Source organism: Corella eumyota, chromosome 2, assembly GCF_963082875.1.
Source record: "Corella eumyota chromosome 2, kaCorEumy4.1, whole genome shotgun sequence".
NCBI lineage: Eukaryota > Metazoa > Chordata > Ascidiacea > Phlebobranchia > Corellidae > Corella > Corella eumyota.
In genome coordinates this window covers 16,039,850-16,059,124 of record NC_137491.1, presented here as the reverse complement: position 1 = coordinate 16,059,124, position 19,275 = coordinate 16,039,850, and the positions used below count along the sequence as shown (strand labels likewise).

General features: G+C 29.2%; 1 protein-coding gene across 1 annotated transcript; it reads right to left on the bottom strand.

Moving 5' to 3' along the window:
• Nucleotides 1-357: 357 nt before the first annotated feature.
• Nucleotides 358-19,242, bottom strand: LOC145742083 (uncharacterized). The gene is made up of 33 exons (XM_082559835.1): nucleotides 18,503-19,242; nucleotides 17,798-17,956; nucleotides 17,244-17,347; nucleotides 16,919-17,047; nucleotides 16,377-16,586; nucleotides 15,728-15,866; nucleotides 15,162-15,344; nucleotides 14,907-14,982; nucleotides 14,539-14,648; nucleotides 13,815-13,902; nucleotides 13,433-13,506; nucleotides 12,916-13,014; nucleotides 12,431-12,532; nucleotides 12,067-12,255; nucleotides 11,411-11,602; nucleotides 10,827-10,964; nucleotides 10,170-10,337; nucleotides 9,524-9,666; nucleotides 8,695-8,858; nucleotides 7,607-7,716; nucleotides 7,081-7,184; nucleotides 4,616-4,715; nucleotides 4,230-4,346; nucleotides 3,911-4,054; nucleotides 3,730-3,843; nucleotides 3,418-3,507; nucleotides 2,501-2,638; nucleotides 1,780-1,992; nucleotides 1,405-1,480; nucleotides 1,159-1,339; nucleotides 859-999; nucleotides 647-790; nucleotides 358-577 (listed from the first exon to the last, which is right to left on the bottom strand). Exons 1-33 carry the CDS (start codon nucleotides 19,127-19,129, stop codon nucleotides 484-486), a joined length of 4,860 nt encoding a protein of 1,619 aa, XP_082415961.1. The 5' UTR covers nucleotides 19,130-19,242; the 3' UTR covers nucleotides 358-483.
• Nucleotides 19,243-19,275: the final 33 nt, after the last annotated feature.

Below are 19,275 nucleotides of genomic sequence, written 5' to 3'. Positions count from 1 at the left end.
TTGAAACAGAATACTTGCCTTTAAGTACTGGTCAAGATATGATATTTATATGCGAACCGTTTGACCCTATTTATATTAAATTTAAGGCTTTTTTCTATATTTATAAATTTAAACAAGGTATGGCTGTACACAAGGTAAACTAGTTATTTAATTTATGTTTAAATCAAAAATTTTAAAGTTAATCAACAAATTGTCATAATATTATAGAGCCAGTATGGTAAAAATTACCTAAAGGTAGTTTATATGCTGGGCAATATATCTATACATTTAATAGAAGTAAAGTAATTAAACTGTCAAAGTGAGTTATTCTTTTATTTACAATAGAATGGATAATATATTTTCACGTGTATTAATTAAATGACAATTTTGTTGTGTATACATTTTTTATTTGCTACAAAAAAACTACATATTATTCTATGCAATACATATAGTACAGTGCAATAATATATAACTATAATAGGTTCTACGGTCACGTGGTCAATTCTACGTCATGTTATTCTTGAGGTTCCGTAATTTTGACGTCACTTCACGTCGCCTCTGCTCACTGGCGCGTAACTTTTCTTGCAAATCTGCCATACTGAAAAAAAAAACAATTTTTTAAGATGTTAAATAATTTTTTTTACAACTTATTAAAAAATAATTTTACCATCTTTCTGGTTTCAGATTCGAATTATCAAAAATGGCGTTGAAGTCGTAATCAGTGTCTCTACTGCCACTAGTGGCAACACCACCACCGTCAAAGTAGTCGTTAGGTTGCGCTGTTTCAATATTAGATTGATCAGCAAAAATCCTAAAGTATTAAGAAAAAATATAAAAAAATATTTTAAAAATAATTATTCAAGTAAAAAATGTTTTTACCGATTAAAGAGTGAATCTTCGCCATTCGTCATCAGCGTGACGTCATCGTGCTTGGGCGATGACGTCAGAAAAAACGACGACGAGTCAATTTGGGTTGGTTTGTCTGGAATTCGTTTAGTGCTAGCAGCAATCGGAACAAAACTTTAAAATAAAAAAAATATTAAAATTATTAAAAAATTAAATTAATAGATTTAGGCTTTTGTAACAGATAAATATTAGGTTGTTAATTTAAAATAAATATTTTATTATAGTTAAAAATTTATTAAAATATTTAATTTTTAGTATTTAAAAAAAATTTACCTTGGGGCCATAGACTCGACATCCGAATCCAACCCAGTAAAAATTGAACCCGTTGTGTTGTTGGGTTTGTATGGTTTCTGGACATTCGTGACGTCATCAATGCCAACCGATGGCACGTGGAGAATTTTTGATAACGTCACTCTCTTTTTTGGCGATTGAGGCGGCGGCATTTTGGCCGGGGCTAAACAAACAGTAAATAAAAAAAATTGATGACGTATGTAATATTAATGACGTCATTTTACTTACAAGAGGGAAGTGACGACATGGCGACCACGCGTTCCATTCCGGATAGTTTGGCTTGCAATCTAGCTATTTCTGCATCCTATAAATAAAAAAATTAAACACCATAAAATGTACTGAAATCTGTAGTGGTTAAGACACTTGACGTCACTACATGAGGTCCTGGGTTCGATCCCTATTGCTCTTATGCTGCAATTTCTTCAAGTAAGGTGCTATAAACAAACTCCTGCTGAGATGATACTTAATCAGCAGCTCAAATGTTATACAATTATAACCTACAATATCCCAAAATGGTCGCAAAGTCAACCTTCCCACAGGTCGCAAAGTCAACCTTCCCACATCGAGGATAAATAAATATAAAACAAAAAACAATTCTTTAACCTTTACAACAATTGTGTCGTTCGCCGCCTCGATCACGTGCTTTCTCGCCAACAACTCGCGTTCCACCTCAGCGATCACGGCGTTGCCTTTTTTCATCTGCTCACGACACTCATTTTCCCGCTCGAGGGCGCTATTTATTTCGTGTTCTTGGTCACCTGATGCGACTTTTGCTTTAATAAGAAGTTCGGCGTTGGTTCGCATAAGCGAATCGATCTAAAAAAAAGAAACATTTAAAAGCAAAATTGGAACACCGGTTATGGAAGCAAAAAACAACCCTAAAGGTTTTAAGTTTGAGTCGCACCAATGCCACACTATTCGTATTTGAGCTTGGCGTTTCCGGATAGCTCAAACACGCACCAACAGCACAATCTTCTTCAATAAAAGTACAAAACCTAACACCTTAAAGTAATACGAAAAAATGGACCACGCGTATTAGGATAAAGAAGACATATTACCGAAATGCAATATTACTGAATGGAAATTTGGCGGAAAACACTGTTTTACCGAAAATAAGACATTTTCTTTTAACCCCTTTCTAACCAACCCTATGGGAAATGCCTTTCAATTCTTATAAAAAATTTAGTCTTAAATTTCGGTAAATGTTGTTTTTGAAATTTTACTTTTCGAAATATGGTCATTCAGTCAAATAGTTTTCGGTTATGTGAGAGAGTACATTGTTGTAGAATAAAATTTATAAATAAATAAACTAATTTAAATTTACTTCGTCACTACATTGTTGTTGTATCTTCTGCACATCCCTCTGCGTTCGTTCAAGTTCGTCTCTATATTGTGATTCAATCTTCACCTTGTCGCTCGAGATAGCGTTTACTTGTTTCGTCAGCTTATTTAACCGCTCGTCCTGTGTTAAAACAATACGGAACCCTTTAACCACAAAGCTTATAAGTGTTGCCCACGTTTGGCAGGTAAAGGGTTGTAAATTTGTTTAGGTTGAAATAACAAAGCTTAAGTAAGCGGAAGAACAAATTACCAACATACATTTATAATTTAAGTGATGACGTATTAGTTATGACGTCATTAATATGCCGCAGAATGACGTAGAAAGCCCGCTTGACCGCCCAGGACGTATTCGTGTTACTGATGACCTGAAATTTGCATTAGTAACACCAAACACCCAGGACTGTGCAAACGACAAGCAGGATGATCGTACCTCGAGTTATTTGATCGCGCCTACTAAACACGATATGCAAATTTTTTATAAAATAAGTCTTTTTTGAATTTAATTTTATTTTTAATGATTTTTTTCTATTTTGGTAACAAGTTTTTACCTAAAATGGAGGAAAGAAATAGTTTTAATTTAAAATTATTACAGCTTAGGACTTTTTAAATAAACTTTTGAAGAAGAATTGTAGTGTTGGCAGTTCGACTGTTAACCCACAACAAGTCAAACATCCTGTGACGTCATAAATCATTGTGACGTACAACTTGTTGGAGGCTAACATCGTTAAAGTTTAAGATTTTTTTTTAAATTTTTGTTAAAATAATTTTTTTTTATATTTTTTCTGTGAATTTTTTTGAATTTTAACTTATCTGTTTTTTTTTATTTTTAAACATGTGTTTTTTATGTAACATTTTTGTTAAAAAAAGAATTTATTAATATTTTTAATTTTTTTAACTTACCTTTTCTCTGCTATTCATCTCCATATCATCAAGATCGTTGATATATTGTTGTTGTTCTCTGTTCAACCTCATTATCTCACGTTGGCACTCCTTGAAAAAATAGTAAAACATTTAAAAGTTATATTAGTTTGGACAAAAAAAAATTTTTTAAACTAAACTTAAAACAAATTTATTTTTAGGATTTAAAAAAAATGCAAAACAATTATTAAAACCCTAAAAGTCGATCAAATTTTCCTATAAAAATACAGAAACTTAAAACTAAAAAAAAAAAACAAAAGTCTAAAATAAAAAAGCAAATTTGAAAAATTTTACTTTTAATTGTTTGTGAACATTTTGTTCGGCTTCCCTCGTTAATCTTAACTCCTGCGAGGTCTCAATGCAAGTTCTATGCCGCTCCTCACGTGACCTTCGTTCCGCATTAATAGTCTGCAATGACGTCAAAAAATTTATTAATTTTCTTTTTTTTTTCAAAAAAATAAATCTTTCATTTTACTTTTTCCAGGTCTTCGATTCGACTGTCGCGCTGTTGAATTTCCCTCCCTAAACGTTTGTTGTTCTGATCCTGCTCTTCCAATAACTGCTTCACCTCCCTGACGTCCGAACGCATTGAAGATAGTTGCTCATCCAGTTGAGAGACCTGAAAAATTAAAAAAATGGTAAACAATTCGTAAAAAAGTTTTTTTTAGTAAACTAAAAATGTACAAAATCAAAAAATCATAAAAATAAAAAAATTACAATAAGGAAAACATTTTTTTTAATTTTAATACGAAAAAACTTTTTTTTAAATTGAAAATTACATTTTATTTTTTTACCTGACTATTTCTTTCTTTAAGTTCCCTCTTAGTTTCACAAACTTCACATTCTAATTCCTCATTTCTTCTCCCAACATCATCTTGAAATTGTTTTAACTGAGTTCCTAGTTGATGTAACTAAAATATAAAAAAAATAAATTAAATTAAAAAATTATTTAAAATTTGCAATTGTTAATTTAACATCTAGGTAATATTAGTTTATATGTAACATATTTCAAAAATAAATTTATGAAAAAAAAATTAAGATTAATTTTAATATAAAAAATTAAATTTAATAATTATTAAAAAAATGAAACAATAGTAAATAAAAATAAAAAATTACTTGAAAAAATTATGATTTTTAAAAAAAATATTTTTTTTTTCTTTAAATAAAATAATTTTTGTACCTGATTCGCTCTTTGCTGAAGTGCCCACTGTCTCTCTTCCAACGCTCTTTCCAACTCCCTAATTTCGTCATCTTTTTTCCTATCACGTGACTGGAGACTCCTGAAAATCAACTTAAAATTAAAAACAAAAAAAATATCCGCCCTCCCAAAAAAAAAAATTTAAAAATAGTTCCCCCCTAAAAAAGTTTGTTAAAGTTCGAGAATTATTCTCCAAAAACTAACTGCTATGTATTTTGTACAAATACCTTAGAAACGCCCCCTATTTTACATAAATTTTCTAGAAACCCCCCGTTTAAATCACGTGACTATAGGTTTAAAACAAATTCTTAAAACGTTGCAAAAAATTGAAAAAAAAAATCGGCAAATTACGCAACAGCTTACAACAGATTTAGCAAAATTTAAGTTATTTAACGCCTTAATTTCCTAGAAATTCAATAAACTGTATCCCAAACAATTCAGAATTCCAATAAGCGGTTCTGTCTATCACTAACTGATATAGCCTAACAACGTCGTTCAATAATATAACTTGAAAATAACGTAGACAATGAATATGTCGTTAGTATAATTATAGAGCGATGTGGCGTGTTATAAATAACCTTAAAACTAATATGCCCACTCATATTATATAATTAGCAGTTTCGTATGTAAATGCTTAACGACGATATGTTATAAGGTTAAGATTTTAACCTTACTTCGCACAAAAAGTCATTATCAATTTTTTATTCGGACGAACTAAAATAAAGGTACATAACTATGCCGTTAAATTTTACAAACCTTGAAAAATAAAATTCCCAGAAATTAAAATTTTTTCCTTCTGATAAGATGCCGCCAACCAAAACGACAAACTGACAACTATGCGACACCCTACCCCAATCCTTCAATTTATAAACTTAACTCGTCACGCTGACTTAACTCAAGTCAGTGCTTATCACAACGGACCTACAAACCCACGCGTTTGGGCCCTGACGACTTAGCAAAAATAAAGCGGCCCTTTATACGGAAATACGAAGCTTGTAAATATGCTGGTAATACAGGTAGGAGGACTTGTAACTTTAATAAAGGAGGGTTAACGGACGAAATGTTGGTGCCCTAAGCGACATGGTATTAAGCTTGCAAATGTGGGCACTTTTATTACTTAGTTTTACTATTACAAGGCATTCGAGTAACGAAACACGATGTAAAACCTGTTTATTGTAAGTGCTTATTTATGTGTTTAATGTTTTTTTTGCATATAATTTTTGCATTGCTCGGTTTGATAACTATGTTATATTATACATTATCATTTATGGCATATTTTAAATTTAAAAAATTGATTCTTAATCATTTTATTACTTTATTATGGTAAAAAACCTAAAAAAATGATTTAAAATGTAAAACACGGTACCGTTATATGTTAGTACAGTTTTTGTAATAAAAATAAAAAAAAAATTATTATAACTTTTGAACAGTTGTCCATAGCTAGCATTCAAATATTTATTATATTAAATTTTTTTTTTTTTTTAAGTTTCGATACATTTTCGTAAAATCCTAAATTAAAAAAAAAAAAAAAAATTTTTTTTTACTTATCAAATATCCGATAAATCATTAACAAACATATTTCGGAAATCGGAGATTTTGTACACTAGCCTCTTTATGTGTTTAACTCTGTTTTAAATGAGTTTAAACAAGCGAGTATTTGTGTTTTTAATCTCTTATAGCTGAATTAAGTGGAAAGATGTCGTTAAAATGTTGACAACTTATGAAACACGTTTAGCTAAGTTGTTAAAATTGCCTGGATTAGATATAAGTATGTTATATGAAAAATGCTGATATATACTTGTGTGTGATGGCATGGTTTATGGAAAATTTCAAAATTAAAAAAAAAAATTAATTTATTTAAAAAAATTTTAATTTAAAAATGAAACAATTATAACTTACTTAAAAAATAATTTTAAAATTAAAAAAAAAAAAAACTTACTTAAAAAATATTCAAAAAAATATAAATAATTTACTTGAAAAAGTATTTAAAAAAATAAAAACAAATTACTTAAAAAAAGATTTTAAAAATCAGAATGTTATAAGTTAACCAATAAAAATATATAAATAATTTTTAATTTCAATTTCCCTTTTTATTTTTGACTTTTCCAAAACGGGTAACCTATTATATATCGCAGCCTTTGTAAATTTAAACCTCTATTTTTAACAAAATGTTTTCCTAAATAAAACCGTTTATAAAACAAAGACCAACTATTTATAAAATTCTCATTAATATTAAAAAAGACAAATAAATATAGGCCGAACCGCTATATAATAAATCATTTTATCTATAGACAAAAACTTGGCAACGGTAAAAGTACAACAATACCTTATATAAATATGCTACATTTAAAATAACTTTAAAAATATATACCATATACAAAATGCATTATTAACCAAGTCTTAGCGCCTTTCTTATCAACCCTGTCAATCAAAATTAATTAACTTACGATATTTGTTCTTTGAGGGTTCGTAGTTCGTGGTCCTTGTCCTGGATTTGTTGGTTACGTTGTTGTGTGAAGGTTTGTAGTTGGTTATTATGTTGGTAGACGTCCTATAATGTAAAATATCATTTAAATAAAGATATCAATATAAACATGGTAACATACGGCATAATAAACTGGTAAACCACTTGGCTTTACTATAGGAGGTCCTGGGTTAGATTCCTACTGCTTTTATGCTGTAGTGCCCCTAAAAAAGGCCCTGTTAACAGTATACACTCTTGCTAAGTCAATACTTAATATTTATCGGGCAATTATAATTTATAATATCCCAAACTTTTAAAGTCAACTCGAAACTGGGTCGGAGTAACAAATGTTACTCTATGTTTTAGGCTTAAAGTTGACCTTCTAATATTCTTAATAAATTAAAATAAGTATATATAAAAGGTTTATAGCATTAAATATTTAAATAATGAATTATGTAATAAAATCACGAATTTCTAGTAATTATAAAAAAATTGTAAGGCACTTTTACCTCAGCTTGACTCGCAAGTTTTGAAACTTCAGTTTCCAAATTTAAATTTCTTTCGTTTATTTTGTTCAATTCACGATCTTTAGACTGCAAATTTTCTTCTAATTTTGCAACTAAAAATAAAATAAACAATTTAAAAAAGGCGGAATATCATTGGCAGCGTGGTGTAGTAGTTAAAACATTTAGTTTTACTTCATTAGGTCCTGAGTTCGATTCCCACTGATTCCATGTTGTAGTGCGCTTGAATAAGTTAAACAAATTAGCAGGTTAATTATATAAGACAATACCAATAATATTAAAAACTGTCAAAGTCATATCAAAACTTGGTCAGGATAACAAATTATATCTTATGTTTAGGCTGTAAAGTCGTCGTTTCCACATCAAGAATAAATAATTATAATAAAGGGTTGAGACAGTAAAAATAATTTGAAATATTAAAAAAATGATTTAACATTTTTTTACAAATAAACTAATGTTAAAATTCGTTACTTTTACTTTGATTGACATTTAAAAATACTTCAAACAATTTTTTACATAAAAACACGATGTTAACGTTATCAGTAATACATAAGATACACGATTTAAATATATGTAGAATTATATAAAAACATTATAGTTACAGGAATTAATTAGGACGAACATGGATAAACTAATAAACATTTATTTTTTGGCTGGAATATTTTACAAACTTTTTGTACTAATATAACCTATGAGTTGCCCTTACAAATATAAGGTACTGGTAAAGTTTATAAGAAATATAATTCCATTTGCTTTTTAATTCCTATTAATAACCTATCAGATAAACTAGATCGTATAGAACAAAAGGATTGGATTAAACCTTAACCCCAACCCTTGCCCATTTAAAATACATTTAATAATATATGCGTTTTAAACTTGTGCATTTTATAGGTACCGAAAATAACAGGCTGAAATCAAAGAGTAGAAAAAAACGTAAAAAATAAGGGTAAAAAAAGGCAGAAAACTAAAAAGCAAAGAAAACTACTTTATACTAACATTACATGAAAAACGTCGCCTTTTTTTATTAATTTTTTCATATTTTTTTATCCGTTATTTTAACAAATAAAAATTACCTTGTTCAATTTTTGTGTCTAATTTTAATTTCATTTCCTTCCATTCGAATTGCGCCCGATCCAAATTCTTTGATTTATCCTCGTTTTCAGCTTGTAATTCCAGAAGATGGCGCTCCACAGATGATAATTCGACTTTACATTCTTTGAAATCAGCCTCGACTTGCCTAAAAATACGGTTTGGAAAAAAATTAACTATTTATTTTTTTTGGCGATTAAAATACGAATTAAATTTTTAAAGTAAATATTTTTTAAAGTAACTTAAACAATTTGATTTAAAAAATTTTTTAACAATAAATGAAATTCAAAAATAAAGCGTAACGCTTTATGACCATGAAAAGAACATTACTAAAATACAGGTGTACGAGCCTTAGCATTGTTTTAACATAAAAACATTGTTTCAGAAAAACAAACTCCACATTATAATGTCACGGCGGTTGGCGTTGTTAAAACTTATATTTTTATAAGGTGAGTTTATTAAAAGAAGTTTAAACTTTGTAAATATTATTTTATTAAAATTTTATTCTTTCATACACATTTTAACCTTTAAGTCGCAATATAACATTTTTCAGTTTTGTCAGGTAATCAATTAACTTTGGGTTTAACAAGAATTTGTACCGTTTATAGCGCCTACCTCAGCGACCTTAAAACAGTAAGAATCGAACCCATGACCTTATGTTATAAAGCCAGGTGTTTTAACCACTACACCACGTCGCTAATTTTCTTACATACAAAGCCTTTCGTATTTGTAAAGCAAGATCATCGTATTAACACAACACGATACAAGCGTACTTAAACACGCCAACATACAACCAACTCGTTTTAGACTTACTTTAAAGCTTGATTGAGTTGAGAAAATTGATGATTTTTAGCATCTAGTTCCTGACAAGCGACTTTTAATTTTCCCTGCATTCCTTCAATCAAATTTTGAAATTGGGTTCGTTCGCGTAATTGTTGTTGTTCGGTTTTGGATAACTAAAAGTTAACATTAGGTTTATTTAAGTTGTTAAACTTAAATAAGTGATTAACAATATCTTTATACGCGTTTAACTACTGTTTCTAAGCAACATGTTATTTATATCCAAAAAAGAAGGCCCGAAATTAGGTTTAAAATAGAGACCAAGCATATTGCCATATTCCATAGACATATTTCTAAAAGCTAAAATTTCAAAAACGACTTTTTACCAAAATTCAGATCTAAAAAATTGAATCACTAGTATTTTACAGTTTTCGAAAAAAATTAGGATCGTAAAATACGAGAGAGAATTAGCAAAGACCATAGAGTACAAGAGTTTTTCTGAAAACCGTTAAGCACAAGTGACTTAATTTTTTTTTAACTAAAGAACATATACCAGAGAAGGGTTAGAATAGAAAGTGGGCTAATATAAAATGTCATTGTCAGTTAAATGGCATTTTCGTGCATAATAAGGTATTATAACAATAATTCGTTAAATCAAGAAAAAAAAAAGAAATATTACTTGTGATTGGAGCGAACTTTGGCTTTCTTCTAAATCAGCGATTCTTGCTGAAGAACCTTCCAATATCTTGTGACGATCCTCTAGCGCCCCCTCCAGGTCGCTCACGTGTTTGGTTTCGTCGTCCAGAGAACTACGAACCAATTTCAATTCAGTTTCAAGTTTGGAAATCTAAAAAAAAGAGTTGTTTTGAATAAATAAGACAACAAATGTTAGCAACCGGCATATTAAGCACACCACATTTTTTCCTATAAAATTGTATAATCTATTGAAGCGCAGTACTAAAAGTCTTAGGTTTAATAGGTTTAATTCCGCAAAAGGTTCTTGGTACAATTCCACATAAGGTCCTGAGTTGGATTTAACATAAGTCTTCAGTTTAATTTCACATGAGGTAGGGCCCTACTAGCTTTAATTTAACAAAAGGTCCTGGGTTTGATTCCCATTAGAGCCTGCATTTAAATTAACATAAAGTCTTAGATTCGATTTCCAATAAAGTTCTTGGATCAGCCTAAAAACTGTCAAAGTTTGCCACCAATCAGGCAACACATAAAAAAATAAAAACGAGTAAATTTAAATCAAAACTTGGTAACAAATGCTGCTTTATATTGTGTATAGACAATCTTTCCACAATTAGAATAAAAAAATATGAAACTTATTAACCTGGTCATGTTTAAGATTTAAGTTGTGTTGATAATTAGATTGAGTACCATGTAGTTGTTCAACATAAACACCGAGTTCATCTTTACATTGGGCAAGTGCTTGCTCAAGTGAGGACACTTGCATCTGACTGTTTTGAGACTAAGAAAAAAACAATTGTTTAGGAAAGACCAAAAAGCATATGTAGGTTTAATTAGTTTTGTAATTATTTTTGATGAATGAGGGTTTTAACTAAGACGACCTAAAAACTGGAAGCACAGTCTCATTTTTAAGACACTTGGTTTTACTGCATGAGGTTCTGGGTTCAATCCCCGCTACTTTTAAAGCAACTTTGAGTATTGCAATTAAAACAAAAAACAGGTTGACAAAATGGCAATATCACCAGCAATGTTAAAAGTCAACTTAAAACTGAATCGAGATAACAAATGTTATACTATGTTTAAGTTGTGAAGTCTGCATCAAAAATAAACAACAAAAAATCATTTTATTTAGGGGTGTTATCATAAGAAAATTAATGACCCTCTATAAAAATAAAAAAGTAACATGCTACAAATTAGTAAAATTTTAACCAAATTATTTTAACCCACCTTTTCCTCCAATGCTTTTAATGCTTCCTCGTGAATTTTATTTTTCAAGACTTCCTCAGACTGATTCCTCGACAGCTCATCCTCGAGTTGTTGAACTTGGTTGCTATTAGCAACAACAACATCATTTAAGTGAGTGACTTGCTGGCGTAGGTTAGTGACTTGACATTTACATTGGTCTCGCTCTTCTTGCATCTAAAAATAATTTAAAATTTAAATGTAAAATTTTCAGTAAAATTTTAAAAATGATGACTATAAAAACCTAAAGAAATACCAAATAATAATAATAATAATATATATATATATATATAGATATATAATTTTTATACACTAGAAAATAAAAAGTAATTAATAAAATAAAGTGTTATTAATTTTTTGAGTCAATTTTTTCATCGATTTAAGAAAGCAGATTTTACAGCCTTAATATAGAGTAACGCTAGTTACCCAGACCCAGTCCTGAGTTGACTTTAGCAGTTAGACAAATTATTGTATATACTTGCCCAATAATTTTTTGGTTTAACAGAAGTTTAAACCATTAAAAGGACCTTTTTCAAGGGCACTTCAACAAAGAAGCAGCAAGAATCGAACCCAGGACCCTATGTAGTGAACCCCAGCAACCAACACAATGTACAATACCGAAATAATTGTTTTCTTTAAACCTGTTCAATTTGTTGAGTTAGATTTGATGTTTGTTCTTTGTGAATTTTCTTTAGTTTTTTGTTTTCATTTTGAAGTTGCGAATTTTGTTCACTTGCCCATTCTGTTGCCTTCTCTAATATTTCTGATTTTTCGTTTAATTCTGATTCAAGTTTACCACATTTTTGTGATAATTTTTCATTTTCTTTTATCTGAGAATATAAATAATAACAATTATATTAAAAAATTGTAATTAAAAAAAAAATTTGTCTCTAAATATTAACAAGTTTTGACTTAAAATTATTACTTATTTAGTAAATTGCATTTTTATTGCAAAAAAATAACAACTCAAAAATAATTTCCAAAATAAAATATTTAATTAAATACCTTTGCTGTATACTCCATATTAAGTTGTATAAAGTCTGATTTGTGTTTATCAGAAAAAGCTTTCAGTTCTGAATGACTTCGGCTCTTGTCCTCTATTTCCAACTAAAAAAATAAATACATTTCTGCCAATTAATCATCTAGGCATTTTAAAAGAAAGCCTTTTTAAAATATACATTTGCTAAACACAACAACTAAAAGACAATTTTTTTGGATATTTTTATACCAGATGAAGAAAGGTCAACTTTAAAGCCTTAACATTCGTTAATATTCGTTGCCCCAACTCAGTCTCGAGTTCTCTTTGGCAATTTTAGATATTATTAAAGAGTTTGGGAGATAATTAATTTGCCGTTTGGTTTTGGGCTGGACTGTATTTCATACTACTTATAGCGCTTTACTCATGAAATCAAACCAATGACCTCATGTTGAAAGATCAAGTGTTAAGTTAGAAGGTTGTAGCCTTTATAATTATATAGAATTCTATTAACTTGTTGTTTGGATAAAACTTCAGTTCTTTCTTTAAGTCTGATCTCCAAACTTTCACATTCAGCTTGTTTGTCATGGTAGTTGTCTTCTAGTTCATTAATCTAATAACAAAGTTATTCTTTAATAAGGTAGTGTGGCCCAAAGGACTTAAGGTTTGAGTTCTTTTTTTTTGTATTTATTAATTGATTAATTGAATTTTTTTGTATTTATTAATTGATCATATTAACCGGTGATTAATCACATAGTTTTGGGCTTAGCAAGGTTTGTACTGTTTATAATGTATTTTTTAAGGAAGCTACAACATAAAAGCAGTTAGGATTAAACCTATGACTTCATGTTTTATTACTACTACTACACCAAAATTTAGGTTTTTCCCCACTGCTTCAATGTCAATCGTAAAAAAGAGCAGTAATAGTACTTTTATCATAAAAGCAATACTTAGAACGTTTGAAATTAATTAATTTAGATAAATTAATATAATTTAGGCTAATTAATTATGATTTTTTTATATCTTCTTACAGTTTTTAGAAATTTATTCTTCTCATCTTCAAGTAAATGAACGATATCTTCTAACTCATTTGCTCTTCTTTCACCTTTAGAATAATTTATATTACAAGCAAAATATTAAAAAAAAAATTGAATGGGAAATAGTTAAAAATAAAATATACTTCATAACAATACAACCCTAAGGTGAAAATGTAGCCCTGTGTTTAAGTTGTAAAGTTGACCTTTCAACATCGAGGATAAAGATATTTATCAAATCTTACTAAAATTGTTGTTAATAAAAACATTGAATTATTAATTTTGCAACATAAAGTAATAATATTCAGATAAAAAATTAAAAATATAAAAACACAATTGCACTTATTTAAATTGGGAAAGTCAGAACTTAGAATCTCACCAGCTCTAGATTTTTCCACAACCACCATTAATTCTCCTCTTATTCCTTCCAATTTTTCTGCTTCTTCAGCGTAGTTACAAATTCGTGACTAAAATAAAACAAAATGTTTAAATTTAATCGATTCTATGAACCTATTTTAATTGTCATATTAGTCACAACTCTAACTCATATATGCCTGCAATAATTTATTTTAAAGCCCTATAAATTCGACATGTACATATTTTTTTTTGTATATATCTTTATCCTCAATGTGGAAAAGTCGATTGCGCGACTTAAACATAGAGTAACATCAATTACTCTGACCCAGTCTCGAGTTTCCTGTGGCAGTTTGGGATATTATAGATTACAATGGCCCAGTAATTATGCTGCTGATCAAGTGCTGGCTCAGCAGGAGTTCGTACCGTTTATAGCGCCTTACTCAAGGGCGCCACAGCATGAGATCAGTGGGGATTGAACCCACGACCTCATGTGTGGTGTAGCAAGTGTTCTTACCACTACGCCACGCTGTCGGTTATATATAAGCCCAATTATATATAGAATATTTCTATAAAAATACCAACATTAAAAAGTTTATTGCTCGCAATTTTAAACAAAAAGCAATTATAAAAACAATTTTTACAAAAAAAAAAAAAAAATTTTTATTTTTTTTGTTACATTTGGTATATTTATTTGAACACCTAATTACCCAAAGCTATTTCAACAAAAACATATAAAAAAAAGTTACCTCCAATCTTTTAATATGTGATTCTTTTGATGCAAGTTTCATGTTAAGCTCCGCAATTGCTGCCTTGTGTTTACGGGGAGATATTAATAATGGTGTTAGTCCTGATGAGCCTATAATATAAATTAATTTTACATAAATAGCCTATATAAAAACGTGTATTAGCTAAATTTTAAACTGCTTTGGGATAATACATTTTTTTAAAACAAAAAAAAATTAAAGAAAAGTAAAAGTACACCTGTCGACAGTTGCAAAAAATAAGTTTTGAAAAACATATTATTTATATTTAGATATAAATGAGATTCTTGCTAGTATATTTTTTTAATAAAAAATGCCTAAAGATGATTTTGATTGTTGTTTAGTTTAAATACCCTGATTTGTGTTATTTGTCCTATCAGATAATATATTTTTCTGTGTTGAGGGTTGATCTATACTGTCCAGTGCATTCTAGAAATAAATAAAAATGTATATATCCAAATTAAAAACCTTTAAAATAAAAACCACCGTTTGTTGTGCACGTTCAAAATATTATAAAGAAAAATTAGTTGCGAGTTATGATGATATACAAAAAAATAAATGCAGTCTGTAAATAGAACAATTGTTTTTTCTAAAAACTGGTAACTTACCTCGTTTTTGAGTTGATTAATTTTTGCTTGCAAAAGTTCGATTTGTGATTTAGCTGTTTCGTTTTCTTTTTGAGAGGAGAGTAACCGATCACGTTGACATTCGTTTAAATCTTCCAGTTCGTTAACCTGACATTGAAGTTTCTCTCTTTGGTCTCGGAGTATCGAAACTTCTTTTGTGTATTTCTAAAAAAATAAAATAAAATTAATGATTGGGAAACAATCATATAAATTACCTAGTTTTTTTTTAAATGTAAGGCCATTAAACTCCCTTTTAATGTACCTTTTACATATAAACCCCCTTCATCGGAACCCCTTACATTTAAACCCCCCTAATCTGTAACATTTTAATCCTTTACATTTAAACTCCTTTATATGAACCCCCTACATTTAAACCCTTTTATATAAAACCTTTACATTACAGCATGAGTCATAAATTTAAATTAAATTTAAAGAAACTAAACTTCTTAAAAATCATTAAAAAAAAGATATTACATTATTATTTCTAATTATCTATTATAAAAATTCTTTAAAATATTTAAGCCCTAAGTAATTCTTTAAATTTTTACTTTTAAAGTTTGTTGTTTTTCTTCTACATTTAAATTGAGCTCGCTTATTTTTTCCTCAGCTTGATTTTTAGCTTTGCTTTCTTCTTTAGCTTTAAGTCGGTGTTTACTCTCCAGCAACTGTAGCCTTTGATTTGTTCCCCTGTATTTAATAAACACAGATATTAAATAACTTTTTAAAAAAAGGTTAAAAAAAATGTATATGTGATATTTTTTGTATAACTTATCCTTAATGTGGGAGGGCCAACTTTACAAAAAAGCATATGTTACCCTGACCTACTCCTAAGTTGAGTTTTTAAGATAATATTAGGCATATTGCCAAATGATTAACCTGCTTATTGGTTTTAAGCTAGGCAGGATTTTATAATGTTTATAGCACCTTACTCAAGGGCGCTACAATATGGGTAAAAGTCAAGTCAATAATGTTTGTGAAAAAGCAGTAAAAGTCAAGTCAATAATGTTGTGAAACCCAGTGTGTTACACCATTTTACAACATATACAAACCAAAATGAAATTTAAAATATGTTTTAAAAATTAATATCAAAAAAAGGTTGCAAAAATTTGAATTAAAAAAAAACTAATAAATAAATAAAATCTGCCTAGGCAAAATACAGTTCAATTAATTCCTAATGTTATTAAAAAATTAATTTACATTAGTTGTTCTTGTAGCTTATTGTTTTCCATTGCCAGTTTTTCTGACTGCTCCGTCATCGCTTGTCTTTCGGTCATTACTTTTACCAAGTCATGTTCTAGTCTCTTTTGTGACTCATCGAGTTTAAAACTCATAAAATTTTGAACTTCTCTTAAGCTTTTGGTTAGTTGAGCTTTGTCTTGGCTCAGTTTTTCTTTAGTTTTTTCGGCACTGTAAAATTTTTTATACAATTTATTTGCCCTAGGTATAATAAATTAAAACTTTAGAAATTTAGTGTTATAATACATTCATTGTCCTGGCCCAGTCTGGAGTTGCTTTAGGCAGGAATAAATACTAGTTGATAGCACACCCTACAGTCAGCATCTTAACTGTTGTAAAATGATTGCAACTCTCAAAAAATATTCGCCTGCGATAAATACCCACACACTACAAATGACAGTTTTATTTATTTTGTAGGCTTATAAATTAAACATACATTTATATCGTTCACTAAACTTCATTATATATATAAATACATATTGCATATTTTAGCTTATTCTTACAGATTTGTTCTTTTGTTGAATTCTTTTAATAGTGATCTTGAATGGGTGAGTTCATTTTTGAGTTGTAAAATCATTTGTTCTCTGTCAGAAACTACTTTGTCTTTAAATTGTAATTGGTCCTCAGCATTTCTTAAAAAAAATTATCTTAATATCTATAAAAAATTCTAGTATAAATCAAATACAGGATATAATATTGTAATATAAAAAAAAATAAATTCATGAAAGAGCTCTAAATTCTTTTAAGTTTGTGCATAACCTGTTTATAAATATTAAAATACTGCACAAAAAATGATACTTTACACTAGTAAAAACTTAGTACCGATACCTTAAGGTTTTCTCATTTGCTTTAATTTGATCTTTAAGGCAGATAATTTCTTCTTGAAGTTCATTCGCTGATGCTGAACTTTTAACAGAACTATTTTCATCATTCTAAACAGATTTAATAAAATTTCAATAAACACACAGAACTGAATTGTTAAGTAGATAATGTTAACATTACTGTAAGGGTGCTTAGCTTAAAAGTAATTGGCAGGTTTATTAATAGGCAACTATAATCAAAAATATCCAAAACTGCAAAAGTCAATTTAGAAGTTTTGGTAACAAAGTTTTGGTTAGTGGGTGGTCATAATGGGTGGTCATAAGTTTTGGTTCCAAGTTTAAGACTTGTATTTAACGTTACCAAATGGCAAAAACAATATTTTTCCTAAAATTTTATAACACAATATTCATTTTAAAAACAGCTTGTTCAGATTATTAACATTTTAATATCTCAATCAACTTCTCAGATAAATTTTTACGACTAAATTTTTTAACTACATATGACCACCCACTAGTATTTTTTATATTGTTAAACAGAATAATTAAAATAAAACAACTTACCATCATCTGATTTGAAAGTTGATCTCGAAGCTGAGTGACAAGGGTCCTTAATCTTGCATTATCGCTTCTCAGTGAAGTAACTCTGCTCCTCATCCGATCACTCTCTGCATCATCTCCGAGTAAGGTCACGGATGTTGCATTGGATCGGGCGGAAATCGGCTAAATATTAAAATTATCTTTTAATAATATTTTGCCCTATTAATGTTTGCGTTATAACAGATTTTAATAATATCATTTTTTTGAATAACTTTATCCATGATGTGAAAAGATCGACTTTACAGCTAAAACATGGTATAACATTTATTACCTTAACCCAATCTTGAGTTTGCTTTAGCAGTTCTGGATACTATAAGGCATATTGTCAAATAAATATCCTATTAATATGTTTTTATCTTTTATTTATTTTTACCCTATAGCACCACGAAATAAAAGCAGTGGAAATTTAACCAATTACCTTTTATTGTAAAGTCAAGTATTCTAACCACTACACCAAACGCTAGCTTTCATAAAATTAAAAGCCAAGTAAAGAAAAATATCTAATTAAGCACTGTTATAACTTAACCACAATGCCTTCATTTAAGATATAGTCAACAATCTGCAATTATAGGTAAAACACTCATAGCCATATATTATCATGTTTATATTTAAAGTCTTAATTAAACAATGCATTTTTACATTTAAGTAACTGAATAAAACCTAACTTACACGTTGTGGACTAGTGTTGTAATTTGTCGGGGTGTCATCATCTCTACTATCATTGTTGTCCAGAATATTTGTAGGCAATGTTACATCCCAATCACTTCTTATTACAGTTGTGCTGTAATCAGCTATGTCTGATTTAACTGGAGAAGTGTTTGATTGATTGTTGAAGTCTTCTCTGGTACTTTCGTGTGAGTTTGATTGCAAGTACTTGCTAAGTGAACTATTTCTTTGGGATTCTATAAATTGTTTAAAGCTTAAAGATTCTTCTAATGTGGGGGTAAATCGATGATTTAAATGACTTGATCTAGTAGCAGAACCACTTCTGGAAGCGGGATTTGACCTGTCTTGAAACGACCTTTTTGGTAAGGTTTGAAAACTGTCTGGATTTAAAGAACGAAAACTGTTTGAATCCAACGTTACAGTTTCAGGAATATTTTGAAACGAGTGTCCTGGCTGATTGTTTGAACTTCTATAGGAATTATTTTGCTCTGATATCGACATAGGTCGATAAAAGTTGGATGTTGATTGATAGTCCTCCAAAGTTGATTCCAACATAAGCTCCTCCATCGTGAGCGGAGGTGGAGGAATGCTCCCTTCTTGAGAAGATTTAACCGATATATTATCCTCCATAACAAGGTTTTTTTTACATTTATTTATGTAATAGAAAACACAGATTTTAAGATCTACTAAAATGTCTTTCCTGCGCTTTATGTGCCTGTTTCGCAGAATAAAATAAGATACGATTTGTAGTAGGCGCCGTGTTATTTTTGTTTACA